This window comes from Magallana gigas, chromosome 4 (genome assembly GCF_963853765.1).
Source record: "Magallana gigas chromosome 4, xbMagGiga1.1, whole genome shotgun sequence".
Classification (NCBI taxonomy): domain Eukaryota; kingdom Metazoa; phylum Mollusca; class Bivalvia; order Ostreida; family Ostreidae; genus Magallana; species Magallana gigas.
The window spans coordinates 27,278,365-27,295,689 of record NC_088856.1 but is presented as its reverse complement, the minus strand read 5'-3'; the positions used below and the strand labels follow the sequence as shown (position 1 = coordinate 27,295,689).

General features: G+C 32.1%; 2 protein-coding genes across 8 annotated transcripts in view; one reads left to right on the top strand and one right to left on the bottom strand.

The window, feature by feature from the left end:
- The window catches only part of LOC105347243 (inter-alpha-trypsin inhibitor heavy chain H3), an 84,335-nt gene that overhangs the window by 15,005 nt on the left and 52,005 nt on the right, over positions 1-17,325 (top strand). For 2 of the 5 annotated variants that reach the window (XM_066081846.1, XM_066081842.1), the window contains exon 1: positions 3,215-3,350. The exons of the other annotated variants lie outside the window; for them this stretch is intronic. In XM_066081846.1, coding sequence (XP_065937918.1) covers positions 3,282-3,350 — 69 coding nt within the window. In that variant the 5' untranslated portion in view covers positions 3,215-3,281. Of the gene's footprint in view, positions 1-3,214; positions 3,351-17,325 lie in introns of those variants that run through there. 5 annotated transcript variants of the gene reach the window in all.
- LOC136269536 (uncharacterized) lies at positions 10,686-16,598 on the bottom strand. Of its 3 annotated transcripts, none has more exons than XM_066081840.1 (6): positions 16,043-16,598; positions 14,551-14,732; positions 14,098-14,164; positions 13,058-13,272; positions 12,417-12,548; positions 10,686-11,131 (listed from the first exon to the last, which is right to left on the bottom strand). In XM_066081840.1, the coding sequence occupies exons 1-6, from the start codon at positions 16,446-16,448 to the stop codon at positions 11,108-11,110; spliced, it is 1,026 nt and encodes a 341-aa protein (XP_065937912.1). In that variant the 5' UTR covers positions 16,449-16,598; the 3' UTR covers positions 10,686-11,107. The 3 variants fall into 3 exon arrangements, 2 of the variants coding, with proteins under 2 accessions (XP_065937912.1, XP_065937911.1); XR_010713042.1 differs by lacking the exon at positions 16,043-16,598 and adding an exon at positions 15,444-16,007 and having other exon boundaries at positions 10,689-11,131; XM_066081839.1 differs by lacking the exon at positions 10,686-11,131 and having other exon boundaries at positions 12,170-12,548.

The following is a 17,325-nucleotide window of genomic DNA, read 5'->3' as shown; positions in this document are numbered from 1 at the left end:
AAAGTTTTCATTTCGATTTACTACACCGTAAAACTTAAATGTTCTAGATCTGTGGGAATCTTTTTTTTTAAATAAGTTTTGCAGATTCAACAAAATATCGTTTTGTATGTTTTGCTTAAAAAATCCGTATATATTATGTATTTTTTTAAAGTACTAAAAATCAAACTCCTGGGTGATATTTTTCGTGTGTTACATATATTTAAATACAGCTTAAATTATACCGTTGCTTAGAATACTTATTCTTGCCAACTAACCACAGGCACACTTGATCCTATAGGATAACAATAGCACAAGGTCTTTCACTCGTAATTTCGTGGTGTATCAACTTCCTCAAATTGGAATCATTTTTGTACTTTCAGAAGTAACGCAATGGAAATGTGCTTGTACCAATCTTTTATACGTTACAACATCATCTATGGCATGCTTGCATTTATTTGAGTGTGAACTTTTACAACAAAATTGAAATTACTAATAGTGAATGTTATTTTATGTTACCATTTTTATGTGTCAAAACATGCTAAAACAACTCATAGCTGCAGACAAACATTGCTCTACAGTGTTGTAGAGTTGGCGAGCAATGAGAGAAACCCTCTCATTTGCCTTGAACTTGATGCAGCTTGCCCTACAAAAAAAGTGCAAAATGAAAACAGAAAAGATTCAGTGAAAATACACCGTTATATGGTGAGTACAAATAAAATCAAATGTGGAACAGCGAGGGAAATTTCTTTTTTTACTTCAAGATAGATTACAAGATTTCTGGTGAACTTAATGAAGATTGTCGTTTGAAACATTTCGAAATAAAATAGCAAAAAACATCATTATCTAGTTTTTGTGAGTATATAAAAACAAATTGTTGACATGCACCTTTATAGAAAAAAAAAGGAAATTGCTACTAACAGCAACTAACTCTTTCCGAGATTCCGTCAATTAGGTCGCCGTATTAATAATTGCGAAATGCACAATTGCCAGGATGAAAGGGAATTTTGGGGCTTTTATTCAAACTTGTTACTCCCAAGTATTCTAAGCATACATTTATGTTTACGGTTCCACTTGCAAGATTTGTTGCGTAGGAAAAGCAGATCAATTGATTGCATAGACTCTTTACTGACAAAATAAAACCTATCGTGTACACTTTTAACGAAGATTAAATCTAAGATATCAATAAAATTGAAATTAATATTCCCGCTCGCATTGATCCTTACGTTTTTGCTTTAAAAAATGAAGAACTTTGTTTGGTTTTATATAGCTAATAGCAATTTGTATTTTCTTATACACTTAAAAAAATGTTATGATAGATGTATGTTGAAAAAGGCGAAAGACAAGTTTGCGTCTTTCCATTATAAACAGTTTTTCTCTTTTAAAGAGAAATATTTCATCTGGAAGTTAAGGTCCAGTTTATCAAATCTTTCTGTGCTTTGACGATTACTAATTTTGAAATTCTACATTTTATAATGCAGCTTCAACGACCTTTGGTTTTAAAATGTCAATATCAAAATAAATTATGTATAGAACTGCTTGATGTCCATTCTTACAACTACCATTAGTTCGAGATATTTGCGGATAATAATGGCATTTTAATTTAAAGTTATGTATAATAACTGACTAAATAGTAACATCTAAACAAATTTCGATATAACGCTTTAAATTACAAGAAATCACCAAACTATATGTTGAAATGCTAAAGATTGATTCTATCGACGGACGATGATAATTGTTTTTCTGTGAACGATCTGTAAATTAAACGTCTAGACATTAAAAATTTAACAACTTTGTGACTTAATTTTTTTTTCTGTAAAATGGAAATAAAACTTTTTCTAATGAAATAATTACAAGTTTTACTTATTTCAGTGTCAGATTTATTTGTAAACTCTGGAATTATACCTTCTTTTGAGTTCGATAGATTGGAAATACAAATTTGTTTTTTTTTAAATGTGTAGTTGCAAAACTGTAGCTTTATGGGAGGTTTGGTTGACGAACCGTAAACCTACAAATACACCAATTTACTTGTCTTGAATGTTTTCACCTTACCCGAACTTCGAAATTGAAGTATGTTTAGTTCACGTTAGAATCAAGAGTCGACAATTTATCTTGAAAACAAAACCACATCGTTTCGTCCTACGGGGCTGGAAGGGTGTTTAAAATTAGAGGCAAGTAAAGAAATGGCATCTAAATCAAAATGTTTTAAAATTGTTTAATTAGTTTAAAACAAAAGAATTAGTTCAAACCCGTACGTTGAGTGTTGATTTACTTATAAAACAATTGATGTCAATGGACTTGGGAATTAACAATGCAAATTACTCACATCGGTGGGCTGTAAGACAGTTTCATCTACACGTGATATGGAAATATGACAGATGTTACATATGTGTGAACATCGTTTTATTGCAAAAAAATATAATTAAATATTCAAAGGCAATTTATGTCACAAGCATATAAGTGTACCTGGGTCTAAGGATTATCAGTGTTAAAAGGTAAAAATTTTAGGGATTATATGGAGAAAATATCTTTCTTAATATAGGGATGAGTACAATTCCTGGTCAACGGTGGTATGGTATGGTAATGGTATGTGACCTAATTATGATCAAATTTTATGTAAAAAAAAAAAAAACACTGGATGTGGGAGAAATTATATTAATTTTTATTTATCTTATCAACGATAAATATATCAGTCTATAATTGATTTTTGTGATAAATAGTTTTTTTTCAATTATTATTCACTCATTTAGTTCTTGTAAAGAAGATTGCTGTGGCCATGAAATGACCTGTCAGTTTAAAAGTTTTGACAAGCCATCCTTTGAAGTATAACAAGACAGATGCATATTAAACAAAGTGTACTAAACTTATGTTTATATATATTAATTATTTTTATTAAAGTATTTTTAAGTGGGTTATTTTTATATCTAAAAAATGTCATTTTCAACTTTCTTAATTGTGAAATTGTCTTTTCCAATGTCACATATGGAAAAGTGATTTTCTTGAAATGAACTGTAAGTTATCTATTAAACTCGATCATTTGCAACACAAATGATATAAGAAATAATTTCACCATGAAAATTACATTATTAAAAAGAAAGACTGAATAATTATTGTGTATTCTGATAAAGATCTTATTTTGGGGTAGATATTCATATGAAAAAGTAAGAAGAGAAAAATGCGTATATTTCATAATAAACTCTCAGGCTGATTAACAGATAAATGCAAGAGTTACTGGTACTGTTTTGCAGCAAGACTTGTGTACACAACACAATAGTCATATCTTCGAATTCCATGATACAACGAATATGTCAAATATAGTGATACTTTACCTTTGTTTTGCTGCTTTCTATCAATGTACCGGCCAGACGTTACAGGTATGTAAATATATAACATCTTAAATATAACCTGATCTAATGACGACTTAAATTAATGTTGTAATCAAATGTAGGGTATGTAATACACTAAAAGCAATTGATATGGAATTGTATTTGACTGTAAAGAATAAACACGACTTCTATTTTACTGTATTGTAAAGTAAATGAAAATTTTCCGTTGAATTATTAAATAAATCATCGTATAACAATCCGGGAAAATGTAATATATCTTATAGAGAAGATGTACGAAAGCTTTCTTCTGCCAATTGAATTTAATTTTCAGTAATATTTGAAACAACGAGTTATGTTATAAAATATCTTATAAACTTGTGTAAAGATCTTGTAGTTATGACTAAGAAAGAATGGTCTCGTTTTTTTAAACTTATCATGTCAGACGTGTGCTTTTATATGTGTTGTGTACACATTATATAATTATGTAATGCCGTTAGTGCGACTTATTATCATATAAAAAGGACTTAATAGCTTATTATTCCGATTAAATTCATGGTTTGTATGGCAAATCAAATTGTAATTACGACTTGCTATACGCTTGACTGAGTATATCTCGACCTAAGTAATAATTCCCCATAATTGACTTAAAGGAAAAAGTGGACAGCAATGTTTGTAGAGCTAGATAGGCCTCCGTAGTTCTGCAAGTTTTTCCCCTGCATTTGTTTACAAACTTTAAAACTCCACAGAGCAGAGGAATGTCAGTTATTTATTTGCCTGATCTTGTCAAACGTTTGGAACTTTATCTGTTATATTCTCGTAATTTCTTCAACTTTTAATCTCTTAAGACATCGTTAAATACAGAACTTGCTTTACCATTTTTTCTTCGATTGTTTGTACTTACACTGCAACAAATCCTTTGTACATGAACATGAATGATGCTCATTAAGCGCCTTCTGACACAAGGTTAAGTGGATCAAGTGTAAGATTAGTATATGTTACACTGACTTTGAAGTAGGATATGTATCATTATAACAGCGCCCTAGAAATGATAGCATCTTTATTCTGAAACCTAACCTTGAAGTATGAACTAAATACGTGAGAAAGCGTTAATATCTAAACACCAGATTGATGCCTTTTAGATGCGTATTGTCAGGACCAAGACGCTACAACATCATTGTTTAAAATGTATTGCAAACTAGGTCATGTGTTACAATGTCAGATTTGACGTTTTGGGAGGGCCAATTTACTAGATTCTTTATTTATTTTCTGACTTTGTGTACATTGCTACAAAATCATTTCCTATTCTGCAACTGCCATCTTCTATATTTCGCACAGTCTTCCTCCGAAATGATCATAATGCACTGTGATACATGTAGATCGACAGTTCATTTTTTATCAATAACTTACTTAAAGCTATACACGCTATAATTTGCGTCAATTTTGAATGACAGTGAAAACGCATGTGTTTGTCAACTTTTAAAAGTTATCCTTAATCTGTAAATTACAAGGGTGAATTCCATCTCGTTACAAAGATATAGATTTTTAATTGTTTATTTTCCTGCCAGGAAAATATACCTTTTCATGAATATTGATGAAGGAAGAGCAAACTGACCTCATTGCGCATGTCCGCGGAGAACTAGGTGGCCGTTATTGTTTGCCTAATTAAATATCCAACTTGATTTTTAATATGCTTAACAGTTGTTAATTTGAAATACATACATGTATAATTAGTAAAATACGCTTGCCATTCACGATATCAACACTTATAGGATCTATAAATAGCACATAGGGGAAAAACACAGGTCTACGTCATTTCTTTAAAGGAAGTATTCATATCTACTCACAGGCTTGTATTTTTTTCTTTTGTTTGTACTCGTATATCGGACAAATTTATGCTTTACTGAAAATATCCTTTCCTTTGTGAAACTATCACAATTATGAAGATGTTGACCCTTCACCAGTTTTGGTATGAAAGGCTAAATTTAGCTGTCGATATCACGTGATAGATTGATATTCACGAGGAGGCATTACTTTCCTGGCAGGAAAATAAATATTTTTTATTGTTTAATATTTGATATATTTGTTACGTGATCGAATTGAGCATTATAATTAACAGAATAAAGGTAACTTTTATTAGTAATCAAACACATACATTTTCCCCTTTATTCAAAATTGACGCAAATTATAGCGTGTATAGCTTTAAATCTACGGAAATTTTTATCGTTCATCTATATAGAAAAACCATTTCCAAACATTTCGTAAAATATCTATAATTTATAGCATATCATAGTTTATAATTCATTCAAAATCGTGGTTTACTAGAACTGTGCAGAACTTTGTTTTCCTCTGATTTCTTATGATGTTTTTGGGTTTTTTTTTTGCATAATTATGTAGAATTGTTTGTATCATTAAGGTCTTCCGTTTCCAACGGAAGACCTTATTGTTTTTCTTCGGTTTTTTTTTTCTCATTCTTCTCCTTTTTTTAGGGTCTTCCGTTTTCCAACGGAAGACCCTTTTGTTTTTCTTCTGTTTCTTTTTATTATTAGGGTCTTCCGTTTTCAACGGAAGACCCTCTTGTTATTCTTCGGTTTCTTTTTAGGGTCTTCCGTTTCCAACGGAAGACCCTCTTGTTATTCTTCGGTTTCTTTTTAGGGTCTTCCGTTTCCAACGGAAGACCCTTTTGTTTTTCTACGGTTTCTTTTTTTTCTTATTCTTATTATTATTATTCTTTTTATTTTTTTTTCCAACTCAAATATTTCAAAAACGCTTCCATCGATTGTTTTGAAATTTGCAGGTTTAATGTGTATCTGAAAGATCTCTATGATATGAAAAAATTATTTGATGACGTCATCAATTTCGTCAGATATTGACGTTTTTCACGTTTTAAAAAGTGATTTTGTCCGGAGCTTTTCTCATTTTTGATTTAAGGTAAAGCTATGAGATTTACAGAAAAGGTAGAACTATCGTTTTACTTATGACATAAGGCTGGAAACTCAATTCGGACACTTCCGGTCGAAACCGGAAGCAAAACCATTTTTTTTAAATTTTCATGTTTTTCAATTTTAAAACTTTTACGTACGTATCTTACAGTATTTTTCATGCTGAGTTCAAAACTGAAATCCTTTTTTGAATCGGACGATGCATTACAGAGATATAGGGGTTTAAAAATTGATTTTTCCGGAAATTTTGATTCCACGTCCTTGGTTTAAAAAATAGTGTAATGTTCAAAGTAAAATTAACTCGTACCAAAAATAATTGTTAAGTCGTACTTGATCACATTCGGATTTTTTTTGGTAAAGTCGTTCTTGAAATCGGAAAGGTTTTTGTTAAGTCGTACCTAAATCATTCGGATTTTGTTAAGTCGTACCGGAAATAATTCGATTTTTTTCATCTTTTTATTTTAGTTAGTTTTGTTATTGGTTTAGGAGCTCTGCTTCTTACAGGAACTTCTAGTTTTACTTCCGACATTAACGGAAGACCCACTCGTTGCTTTGCAACGAGCTTTGCTCTAGTTATTATTATTTTTTTCTTTTTCTTTTTTTTCTGACTCTTTTTTTGCTTCATAACTTCAAAAGTTTTCAACCGATTTTGATGAAACTTCCAGAGATTACGTGACTTTATAATATCTTAAAGATGTTTAAGTTTCAACGACAACGTCACTTCCGTTTTTACGTAACGTCATTTTTAAGATTTTCAAAAAGTCATTTTGTCCTCGACTTTTCTCAAATATCCTTAAAGATAGATGCTTGAAATTTCATATGATTATACATTTATCAATTTACTTGTGCAATAAGAATGGAAATAAAAATCTGCCACTTCCTGTCGAAACCGGAAATGAATCAAATTTTTCGAAAAATTGAATTTTTGGATCAAATAAAATTTTTACATTTTTTATGTAGAGCTTAATAAACTAAATGTAAAGTTGAAAGCCGTTTTAAAATCAGACGATGCGTTACACAGATATTGGCGTTTAAAAAATGATTTTTCCGGAAATTTTGAGTCCGCATTTTTGGTTATGAAAATAGTTTAAACTTAAAATCGATTTTTCCGGAAATTTTTATTCCGTTTTCTTGTCGTCGAAGAAGCGTTTAATAAACTAACTCGTACCTTAAATGATAAAAAGATTAATAATGCTTGACAGATCTTTGTTGCTTTTCGTTAACGTATGTAAATCTTTCTGTGCTGCAAAATACCTGTTTTTTTTGTTTTTGATATGCCTGGACTGATCAATGTTTCTGTAAACATGATGTAGGGGATTATAGCAAACCCTGAATGTTTATCGTTAATTATTTTAAGGATGGATGTACTTTATATGAATATAATTTTTGAACTATCTAATTCATTAAACGTTCTATAAGGTTTAGGGCGTTGTTTTAAAATCGAAATTTCATCGTACGAGTCAACAACTTGTTGATACGAAGGTGAAGGTCGTTTGGAGAATCACGTCCATTGCTATTTGTTGAAAGCTAAAAGAATTTGTTTATTGCCTGTTGACCGAGAATTGACTAAAATCAGATTGTGACTGAAAGAGAAGATTTAATGTAACGTTCGACAAACCACAACGCTTGGTATTCCTTTGTTGTTTACCAACGCAAGTTCAGAGTCGTAAGTTTTGTTTTTGTTTTGTAACAGGTCACGTGTGCGGTTACACACAGGGTCGTCGGTTATTCGTTCGTTCTTGTAAAATTTAAGCCATAAGCGTTATATTTCTATAACTTTTCAATGTTTATCTTGTTTTCTTTTTACTGATTTGTTGCTTTGCTAGGAACTCGGGGTTTAGTTACGGGGTTGGGAAGGTGTGTCTGTTTTTTCCCCGGAGTTATCGTTCTTTTGAAAACAGTGACAAGTTGTTCACATATTAATTTAAAAAGATCGATGCATTTACATTATCGACATGATTTTTATTAAGCTATTCAGAGTACCTTGAATTAGTTCTTTTGTCAGACATTTTTGTTAAATGTGTAATTTTTCAGCATGCATAAAAAAATCACACACTTAGTACAATGACTGACTGACTGACTGTTAACAAGTGTTCTGTGGTTGTAATTATTACTCATCAAATTGTGCTTCTTATGATAGTAAATTCTTACAAGTTTTTAAAGATTTGAGGCAATTGATTCATGTCAGACTACACAGTAACTCCTTGAAAAGAATATGAAGGGAGTCAGTAGTGGTAAGTTAATTGAACACAATGAGATGAAATCATTCTAATTGATTCTAATCCATGGTGCAAATATAAGTAGTTAAAATATTGCAATTTTTGGTCTATTTCTAATAATAACCATTTTCATGAAAAACTAGATATATATAGCTTCATCAACCGATTCAAAATAGCATAATGAGTTTATAATGCTATATAGCATAAATAAGGTTTATACCTTATGTTAGAGGAGATTGTACTGGTCTGCGGTATGTTGAAAAATCAGCTATTTTTAATATTGAGCAGCATGTACATGTAAAATTGACCAATTCTTGATTTTGGTTAATTTGCACTTATTTTTTAAAAGTCAAAAACTTTATCATCATTCATGAAATGATATTAGAAAAAAAATATAAGATTAAAATACTTCATATAATAGAATTTGCTACAAATTGCTCAAACTGAAAGTTGTGAGCAGATCAGAAGGCTTTTGTCATAGAATTTGTAATAGAAACAGTTTTATCAGACAGTTCTAAAAGTTTTTGGATGTTTGTGCCATATGCATAAATAAAAGTAAACCTTTGAGAATTAGCTTATGGGTGGTATTATCCTAATCATCTATTGATCTGCTAGTTCAACATACAATAAACACTTAAGGTAGTACAAAACAGATTGCGTAAATTTTTCCTATCATTCATTTTTTATTAAAATTGCACCAAATGTTAATCATATTGAACTCTATACATATACAAAGTTTAAAAAAAATTCCACCATTAGTTTTCTCGTTATTAAGGTCACAACTATGGCTTCCGACGCACTGTAAGAAAAGGGTTAGGCTCATCAATATACATGATTTTTTTTTAAAAATTGTCAAAATATTTTTTATTTTTTGGCAAATATCTATTCATAAAGAGACTGAGACACTTTAACCACTGAAAAAACTACAATTATTGACTTTGATAAATTTTTGTACCAATAAAATCATTCCAAAGTGTATACAAGAAGGCCCTATTATGAAGCTATTCGCTATACGAAATACCGTTTTTATTTAAATTCCTATCATTCAAATTCCATGAAAAAATATCATTTAAATTGTTGGAATATGTAAATGATAATATTTAAATACCAAAACAATTCCACCACTAGATTTTTCTTAAACCGATGTTTAATCCCCCCTCCCCCACTCTATGACAAAGAATTTTTTTGAACAGGTCTTGTACGTCGTGACGTCATAATAAGACGCGTAGTATGTGACGTACGTCATTAATTTGTCTAAAAATACCGAGTACATTCCTGATTTATCTTGCTGAAATTATTTCCGCTAGTATTAATTGAAATATTTCAGTTCAAAATGTCAACAACAAATATGGACGTTAACCTTAGCGATTTCCTTGGCGGTTGTTTGAAATGCAATTATTGGAATCTATGAAAATTTGCTGGAAAAGTGGAAATACGTACACCTTACCTTTATATGGATATTTTATATCGCTCTGATTTATATGTTCTCTCCTGTACAGTAGGTTAATGGTAGCATTTATGGGAACGATGCAACTTTAGTTAAAATGAAACCAACTTAACAAAGCCCCAGCGACTATATGTAGCTTTTATGACAAGTGACTGAAAGTCATTGACCAATGACTGGGTTGGCTATCATTTTAGACTATATAGAGGGATCCATATAAAGATATAGAAAAATGATAAAAAAATAAAATCAACATATGAAATTTTTCTTTATCAAATGGTACCGGTAGTTTATAGATTCAGAAATCATACATAAAAAATTAAGCTGACATGAATTCATAAACACGCATTATATCCCTTTTATCTCCAACTTCCGCCATATTAGTTGTCGATTTCTATTGTTCTGCTCATCGCTACACACACCCCTATACGTGTATTAGGCCGAAAGCACTACTCATGCTTCACCGCATTCAGGTATTTCATTCACCGAACACGTTACTTTGGACGAAAAGACGTGTAGAAATGCGTTTTGAACAAAAATATTATGACAAAACAAAACACTTATTAGGTTTGTTACTGACTGTTTACAGAAATTTGTGGTGTCGGTAAAGTCCATAGAAGACGAGGCGGAGCTTTACCGACCCCACAAATTTCTGTAAACAGTCAGTAACAAACCTTATAAGTAATATTGTACATTTAGTGTTTTGAAAATCACAGCATATTTCATAAGATAATAAGACAAAGCTGGTCAAAGGACAAACAACTATGACGTCAAACTTTTAAACAAACTTGAATATATACACTGCATGACAATGCTTTCACATAGATTTCAACTTTTCTGGCTAATCAGTTTTTGAAGATTTTTCTTTTAATCAACATACTGGAGCCAATATAAAATTATTGTTTGTTTGGATTTGCCTTCCCCCTCATTGAAATACCCCCGTTGATAAAATTTTATCAGGTACTCCCTAAAAAATTTGGGTACAAAAAATAATTTTATTTTTTATCTCTCTCCCGCTTGTTCCCTTATCAATACCTGTATGCTGAATTGTCTTTAAAATGACACCAGCTTTCATTTACACAATTGGCATGGTTTCCAAATATATGCGGCACTATGCAGTCGTATGATTTGGCAACATCATCATTGCTTTTGGTGTTGTCCATCAGCGGATACATAAAGCATCGAGCAAGGTATGGTATCACATCAGGGTGTTGTAATTCTTTGTGCCTAATACATCAGATATAATGAAAAACTGATAATAAATTCTATACGAAGTAAAACTTAAACTTGTATACAATACATGTAGTATGGTTGGATGATAGAGTGAAATAAGATCTGAACAAAACTATTTTTAAGAACATGAGATGTTTGTAAAACACCAATGTTGTCAAACCCCTCACCTCGGCCATTGACATGGGCACAGATCTGTCTAGAATTGTTCAATCATACCGTGACATACCCAATATCCAGTACAAACTTGATCTAAATACATATACATGTATTTTCATTTTAAACCCGCATATCAAATTTTATTTCAATATCTGCAACTTAAATTTGCAAACATAACAAGAGGCCCATGGAATAAATTTAGTATTAGCTACAGTATTTATACTCAGAAAAATTGGGTTGACAGCAAAGCGTTTATAAACAAGAGGCCCATGAGCCACATCGCTCACCTGAGGAACAATAGGTATGATAAAATCAGCTTAATGGAGTCATAATACAAACAATCTGGACAATGTACAATAATACATGTAGATCCTGTATAAATAAAATCCATTTTCCCCCTGGATATTCTAATGTTTAAAATCATTAGTCCCTTTTCTAACAGGATGATTTTATAGCCATATTATATGTTGAGTATTGCAGTTCTCAAAAAGATCCTTAACGATTGTTTATACATGTATATGGGATATAAAGCTACATCAAACTCTGAACCTTCTTGTGAGGCCAACAATTATAAAGAATCATATGGCCGATTAGATTTGAGAAGAAGATTTTTAAAGATTTACTCTATATATTTCTTTGTAAAACTTCAACCATTGTGGCCCCACCCTACCCCTGGGGGTCATGATTTTCACAACTTTGTATCTACACTACCTGAAGATGCTACAACACAAGTTTCAGCTTTCCTGGCTAAATGGTTCTTGAGGAGAAGATTTTGAAATTTTCTCAAATTTTTCCATTAATTTCTAAATATCTCCCCTTGAAAAAGGGTGTGACCTTTCATTTTCACAACTTTGAATCCCCTTTGCCTAAGGATGATTTGTGCCAAGTTTGGTTGAAATTGGCCCAGTCGTTCTTGAGAAGATGTTGAAAATGTGAAAAGTTTATGGACGAACAGACAGACAGATGGACGACAAACAAAATGTGATCAGAAAAGCTCACTTGAGCTTTTAGCTCAGGTGAGCTAAAAACTGGAAACTGAATGGACAGACAGACTGATACATAAGCAAAGGTCAAACACATTAAACCCCCTGCAGCTTGTTGCATGGAATAAAAAAAAAATTACCTCTTGGAAATTGAATAAAGATATTTGGATATTCCTTTTTTTGACGTGATTCCGGTCATCCTTTTTGACGATATTTGGGAAATCCAAATGAATTTTTGCAGTTGTTGCGGAATCATTATCTGCATGCAAAACCTAAAAAAAATTCATCATGAATAATATTACTGTACTTGTCATTAAATAGTAATACATGTATATTAAAAATTCTACTTCTTTTGGTAATGTGCTGAAAGATAAATTAAGTTTACACTAAGATATTTTTGCTGCTGAAGTACCAATTACAGTATAATTGCGGTAAAAAATTAAAAATCCAAAGACTTTAAATTTTGTGCAATTTTTTTTAAATCCATGTTTTAATGGCAAGTTACCGGTACTATATTAGAGTTAGACATGCATTCTAAAAAGAATACAATAACTAGCTTAAAAATATATATAAACTAAGCTGGTTTTATCTAATAATATATGTTACAAAACATGAAATTGTTGCAGCAATATTGCAACAACACATTTTTGTGACCAGAATGAAATTTTGAGACCAGTGAATTATTGGAAAACAATCCAGCATATAACATAGATTATTTAAGTTTACACTAATAAAAATTTTCATTTATTGTTACAATTTCATCATCTACATTGTGATTTACCTGAAGCATAAAGTCATTATCTGCAAGTTGATGTGCCATTGACATTGCCATGTCAGCTTCCATCGCCTTGCTACTTCCGGACCAATTTTGTGGGCAATCATGACTGGGAACAGTGTGATTCTGCTCTGCGTGCAAATCACAAACCCTGCAGCATTTGCTTCGCACCTCATATGCAAGAATTTTTCCAGTGTTCTTTCCTATCATACTAGCATGGCCTGTTCAAATTAAAAGTTATAAACACTGAATCGCCATCACTTTATAATTGACCAGAAAGAGACATTTTAATGTACATATATAATGGATGATTAGCAGTAGATCTTTTCATGACATGTTATGTAATGTGTTTCAGCATATTTCTATCATCTCCAATTACAGTTTGTTTAAACATAAAGGAAACAGTGTAAAGAAGTACATGTGAGACGCCTATAAGGACCAAAAACGGCCCCTAAAATTTAACATTGCTATTTCAATGAACTCTTTTGTTTTCTTTGTAGAGAGATACCAATGACATTTTGTCATTATTTCCATTTTGATCCAAACGTTCTCAATTTAGAAATAAGACATCGTGAAATTGGCCTTTCCCACCATTTTTGCCTTTTTAGAATAAATTTTCAAGCAGATTTTCTTTCAGAAAACACTGAGCACAAGCTTGAACAAACAAATTATTTCATCAAAGACAAATCTATTGAAAACTAATAATTGAGCAAAATATGTTTCTTGTTCAAAGCTGCATGCTGCTCTATATTTCCCATTCAAAAAGGGTAAAGAAGGGTAAAAAAAATGTAAATTTGACCCAGTTTTACAGATATGGCATCACTTCTGCATGATGACATATATTTCCACTGCATGAGTGTAAATGAAACACATTTAAATAGTTTACAAAAGGTGGTATATATAAACTATTCTAAAAAGTAACATTGAAAATAAATATATATATAAGTAAAACACTTTTCAAAATTGCAAAATACCAGTACATAACAGCAAAATTCAACTCATATGATACAAAGCAGAGTAGTTCTTTATAAAATATTAATTTTTACCAGAAATGCTATTGTAATTCCACCCTGTCCCACGCTTTTGCCATCCACCATCAAAACTTGCTTGCAGCTACAAATTGAAAATAAAAAAGTTAAAGAGTGTTTCCCAACTGACTATCTCAGATAAGTTGATTGGAGGAGTGGTCACATGATCAGATTTTACAACTGATTTTTTTAAGCAAGCGCTTGGATGCCATGATTTTCATCAGAAAGTTGATTCTTATTAAAATATTAAATTGGATGCTGCGATTTTCAATCATCTTTCAGATTTTGCTCTTGATGTGGGTGGTCACACGGTATGATTTAAAGAAAATTGATATCAAAAGTTGGATGAAAAATTGAACCGTGTGTCTGCACCTTTGCACTATAATCTGTTACTTTGATTTGATTCAAGCAAAAAAATCATAATGAAGATATATTTGTCATTGAATATTTTGAAAACAAACTTCTACTTACTGTATCTGATGTTTGCTTTTCCTCAACCTGAGCTGCTCTGCATGATTCCAAAGCCACATCTGTGATAGCCTTTCCTACTTTTGCTGCATGCTTTCTTATGGATGGTTCTGAGGGTGGAGGAATGTTGCATTGCCCCAGAAAATTCACAAGATGTGTTGGGCCCATGCCTACATGAATCATTCCTACATAGTGTACAAAAAATTATTTTAAATTTAAATTCAATTAATTTAAGAGCTGTTTGTGCATTATCATGATTAAAAATGCACATATGTATTACATATATATACCGGTATATTTAAAAAAAAATTTTTTTAATGATTTTCCACATGCATGTTTACATAAATACATGTATGTGCAGCATCATGATTCCGATTGATTCGTCTCAAAGGGTATTGACACAATATTTGCAAAAATATAAAATTGGATATATATACAATTTTTATTTTTTTTGCACAGATGTTGTCAAAACCATGTGATTCGTCAGATTTGACTGATCATCATGGTATAGTTACTCTTTGGCCTATTGCCTTTATCATCATTAGCATTTTTACTTGCTTGGCAAGTTGGTTAAAACATAAATATCTATATACCTATACATATTCCATATACCGGTAGATATTTTTCGTCAAAAACTGGGTTTTTTTTAAACATATACTCGTGTTGTAGCAGGGACGTATATATACGTCCCTGGTTGTAGAGGACAATGGTAGATACATCACACTTTACATGTACAGCTGTATGTGAAACATACGTAATCAGTCGTAATAATGGGTAACGTATTCTACATTAGACGTGTACTTGTCAATCTGTTTCTGATTTTAGTGTCATGTGTCGTTTTTAAAGTAATTCAACTCAATTATTTCAATTCAATACTAATAAATACATGCACATACCACACCGTTTCCAAATAAAAGCAACATAGGCCTAGGTTGTACATATTCACCGTGGCCGTGGACTTTAAGTTAACTTAAAGTTATAGTACGGAATCCTCTCAGAACCCATCTTCGCTAGCCAAGTGTTTTCCGTCCACTCTGCTCCTTGTGAGGAGAGGTGCGGATCATAAACCCTTGACTTGGGAAGATGCTCAAAACCTTTTGCATACGCATTTGTAATTCATTATTGGGATTTTCAAAAAAGCCGACACATTGCAACTCGGCCTGCAGAATAAATATTGTTTAGGCCTAACGTCACAACCGCAAGCACAATTTTGATTGGTCAATGTAGAAAGAGGCCTCAAGTGCACTCGTCTCTACACCAAAATGTTACATACATGTAGGCCTACAGATAAATTGGTATTTCAACGATCAATACGATCGTATATAATTAAATGCAGTAAGGCTCTAACTGACTTGTTTAAGCAGATATATGCATGATTTTATAAATAATACATATCAGTTATATCTTATACCCAATGTTTCTTGGGGAGGGGTGCAATGACCTGTCACCACATCTTTAAAAATTAAAAAATAATTTCAAATTGACTAAAAATTACCGAGAGCAGCTTTGGTGTTTATGTCGAAGGCTCCAGTAGGTCCCCTCTTCCCTGTCTCGACGGGGCATACGGCGCTGCAGTTGGTGCACTGTACGTGAAGTACGGAGCCTAGGCCATATCTTCTCTCACGCACAGTGTCTTTTAAATGAAGGGGGGTTTTGCATAAGTGGCAAAAAAGTTGTTTTGCGAGGTACCCCAGCTCCACAATGCGCCGTCCTTCTCTCCACTCCGTCTCAGTTTCCACGCATAACGTAACATCTTCCTCATCAGACGGCAATGTTTGAAAATAATTATGGTCATTAAAAGTTACCGGTATTTGCTTTTGCTTTTGAAAATGTGCGCCTCGATTGGAATGTTTTGACTGAACCCCCTGGAACCTCCCGTGGTAGTCTCGTAGACGCAGCATCTTATTTGTATAGGGCTACTTATCGTCTGCACTTGTTTACAAACAGCGTCGTTAAAGCGCTTGAAAATTTGCATCTTGTAAAGGTTTGACTTACGCGAGGATCTCCGAAGTGATTGTTTTTCGGATACTGTTTTGTACTACCTTAAGTTTTAAATGATACTAGTTGTGAATGTCAGACTTGAGAATTTTATCAACTGATTTATAATGCCAAATCTTGTAAAATTATGATGAGGACAACCTACCGTAGAACAAATTCATAGCTATCTCACGATACGATACGTATCACGATATATTAATGCGATACATCATGTATCATGATATACAGGTAACTCTTAATGGCTTGAACTTCGATCGCTCGAAGTGAATCTAGGGTCCAGATTTTTTCCCCTTTATAACTAAGCAAATTTACTCTTGATTTCTCGAACTTTTGGTCTCTCGAAACCCTTGATCCCTCGAAGTCAAACTTCAGTCCAGTTATTCATGATCTAAAGTTTTTTTTACTCTCAATACCTCGAAATCGCTGTGTATCTTAAAGCACTATACCTAATTAACCTCTACTTGGTCATTTAAATGGCTCCCAGGACCTGTGTCACAGGTTGTTTATTTCGGCGACACTTGTCTTGCAAGGTGATAATTGTTTGATGATTGACCATACCGATACCTAATCTGTAATTAACAGAAAACGTTTTTTAAGATAATTTGGATAGGCAATGAAAATGAGATATTAATTGAGACGTTACGATATTATAATATTGAGCCATAGTAAAATTTTAGAATTATAAAACTGTGAAAATTATGCTTATCAGCATCATTGTCATTATAATGATTATTGCTGAACAAGTTCAAACAGCTGGTGAAGGACCGTACTGTGGGAACA

Bases quoted from the DNA above. Each gene is read 5' to 3' on its own strand.
- LOC136269536 (XM_066081839.1), bottom strand. From the start codon at position 16,448: ATGCTGCGTCTACGAGACTACCACGGGAGGTTCCAGGGGGTTCAGTCA. The intron at 14,165-14,550 runs GTAAGTAGAAGT...TTCAATTTGTAG, and splicing joins AAAAGCAAACATCAGATACA to CTGCAAGCAAGTTTTGATGG. The intron at 12,549-13,057 runs GTAAATCACAAT...AATTTTTTTTAG, and splicing joins ATAATGACTTTATGCTTCAG to GTTTTGCATGCAGATAATGA.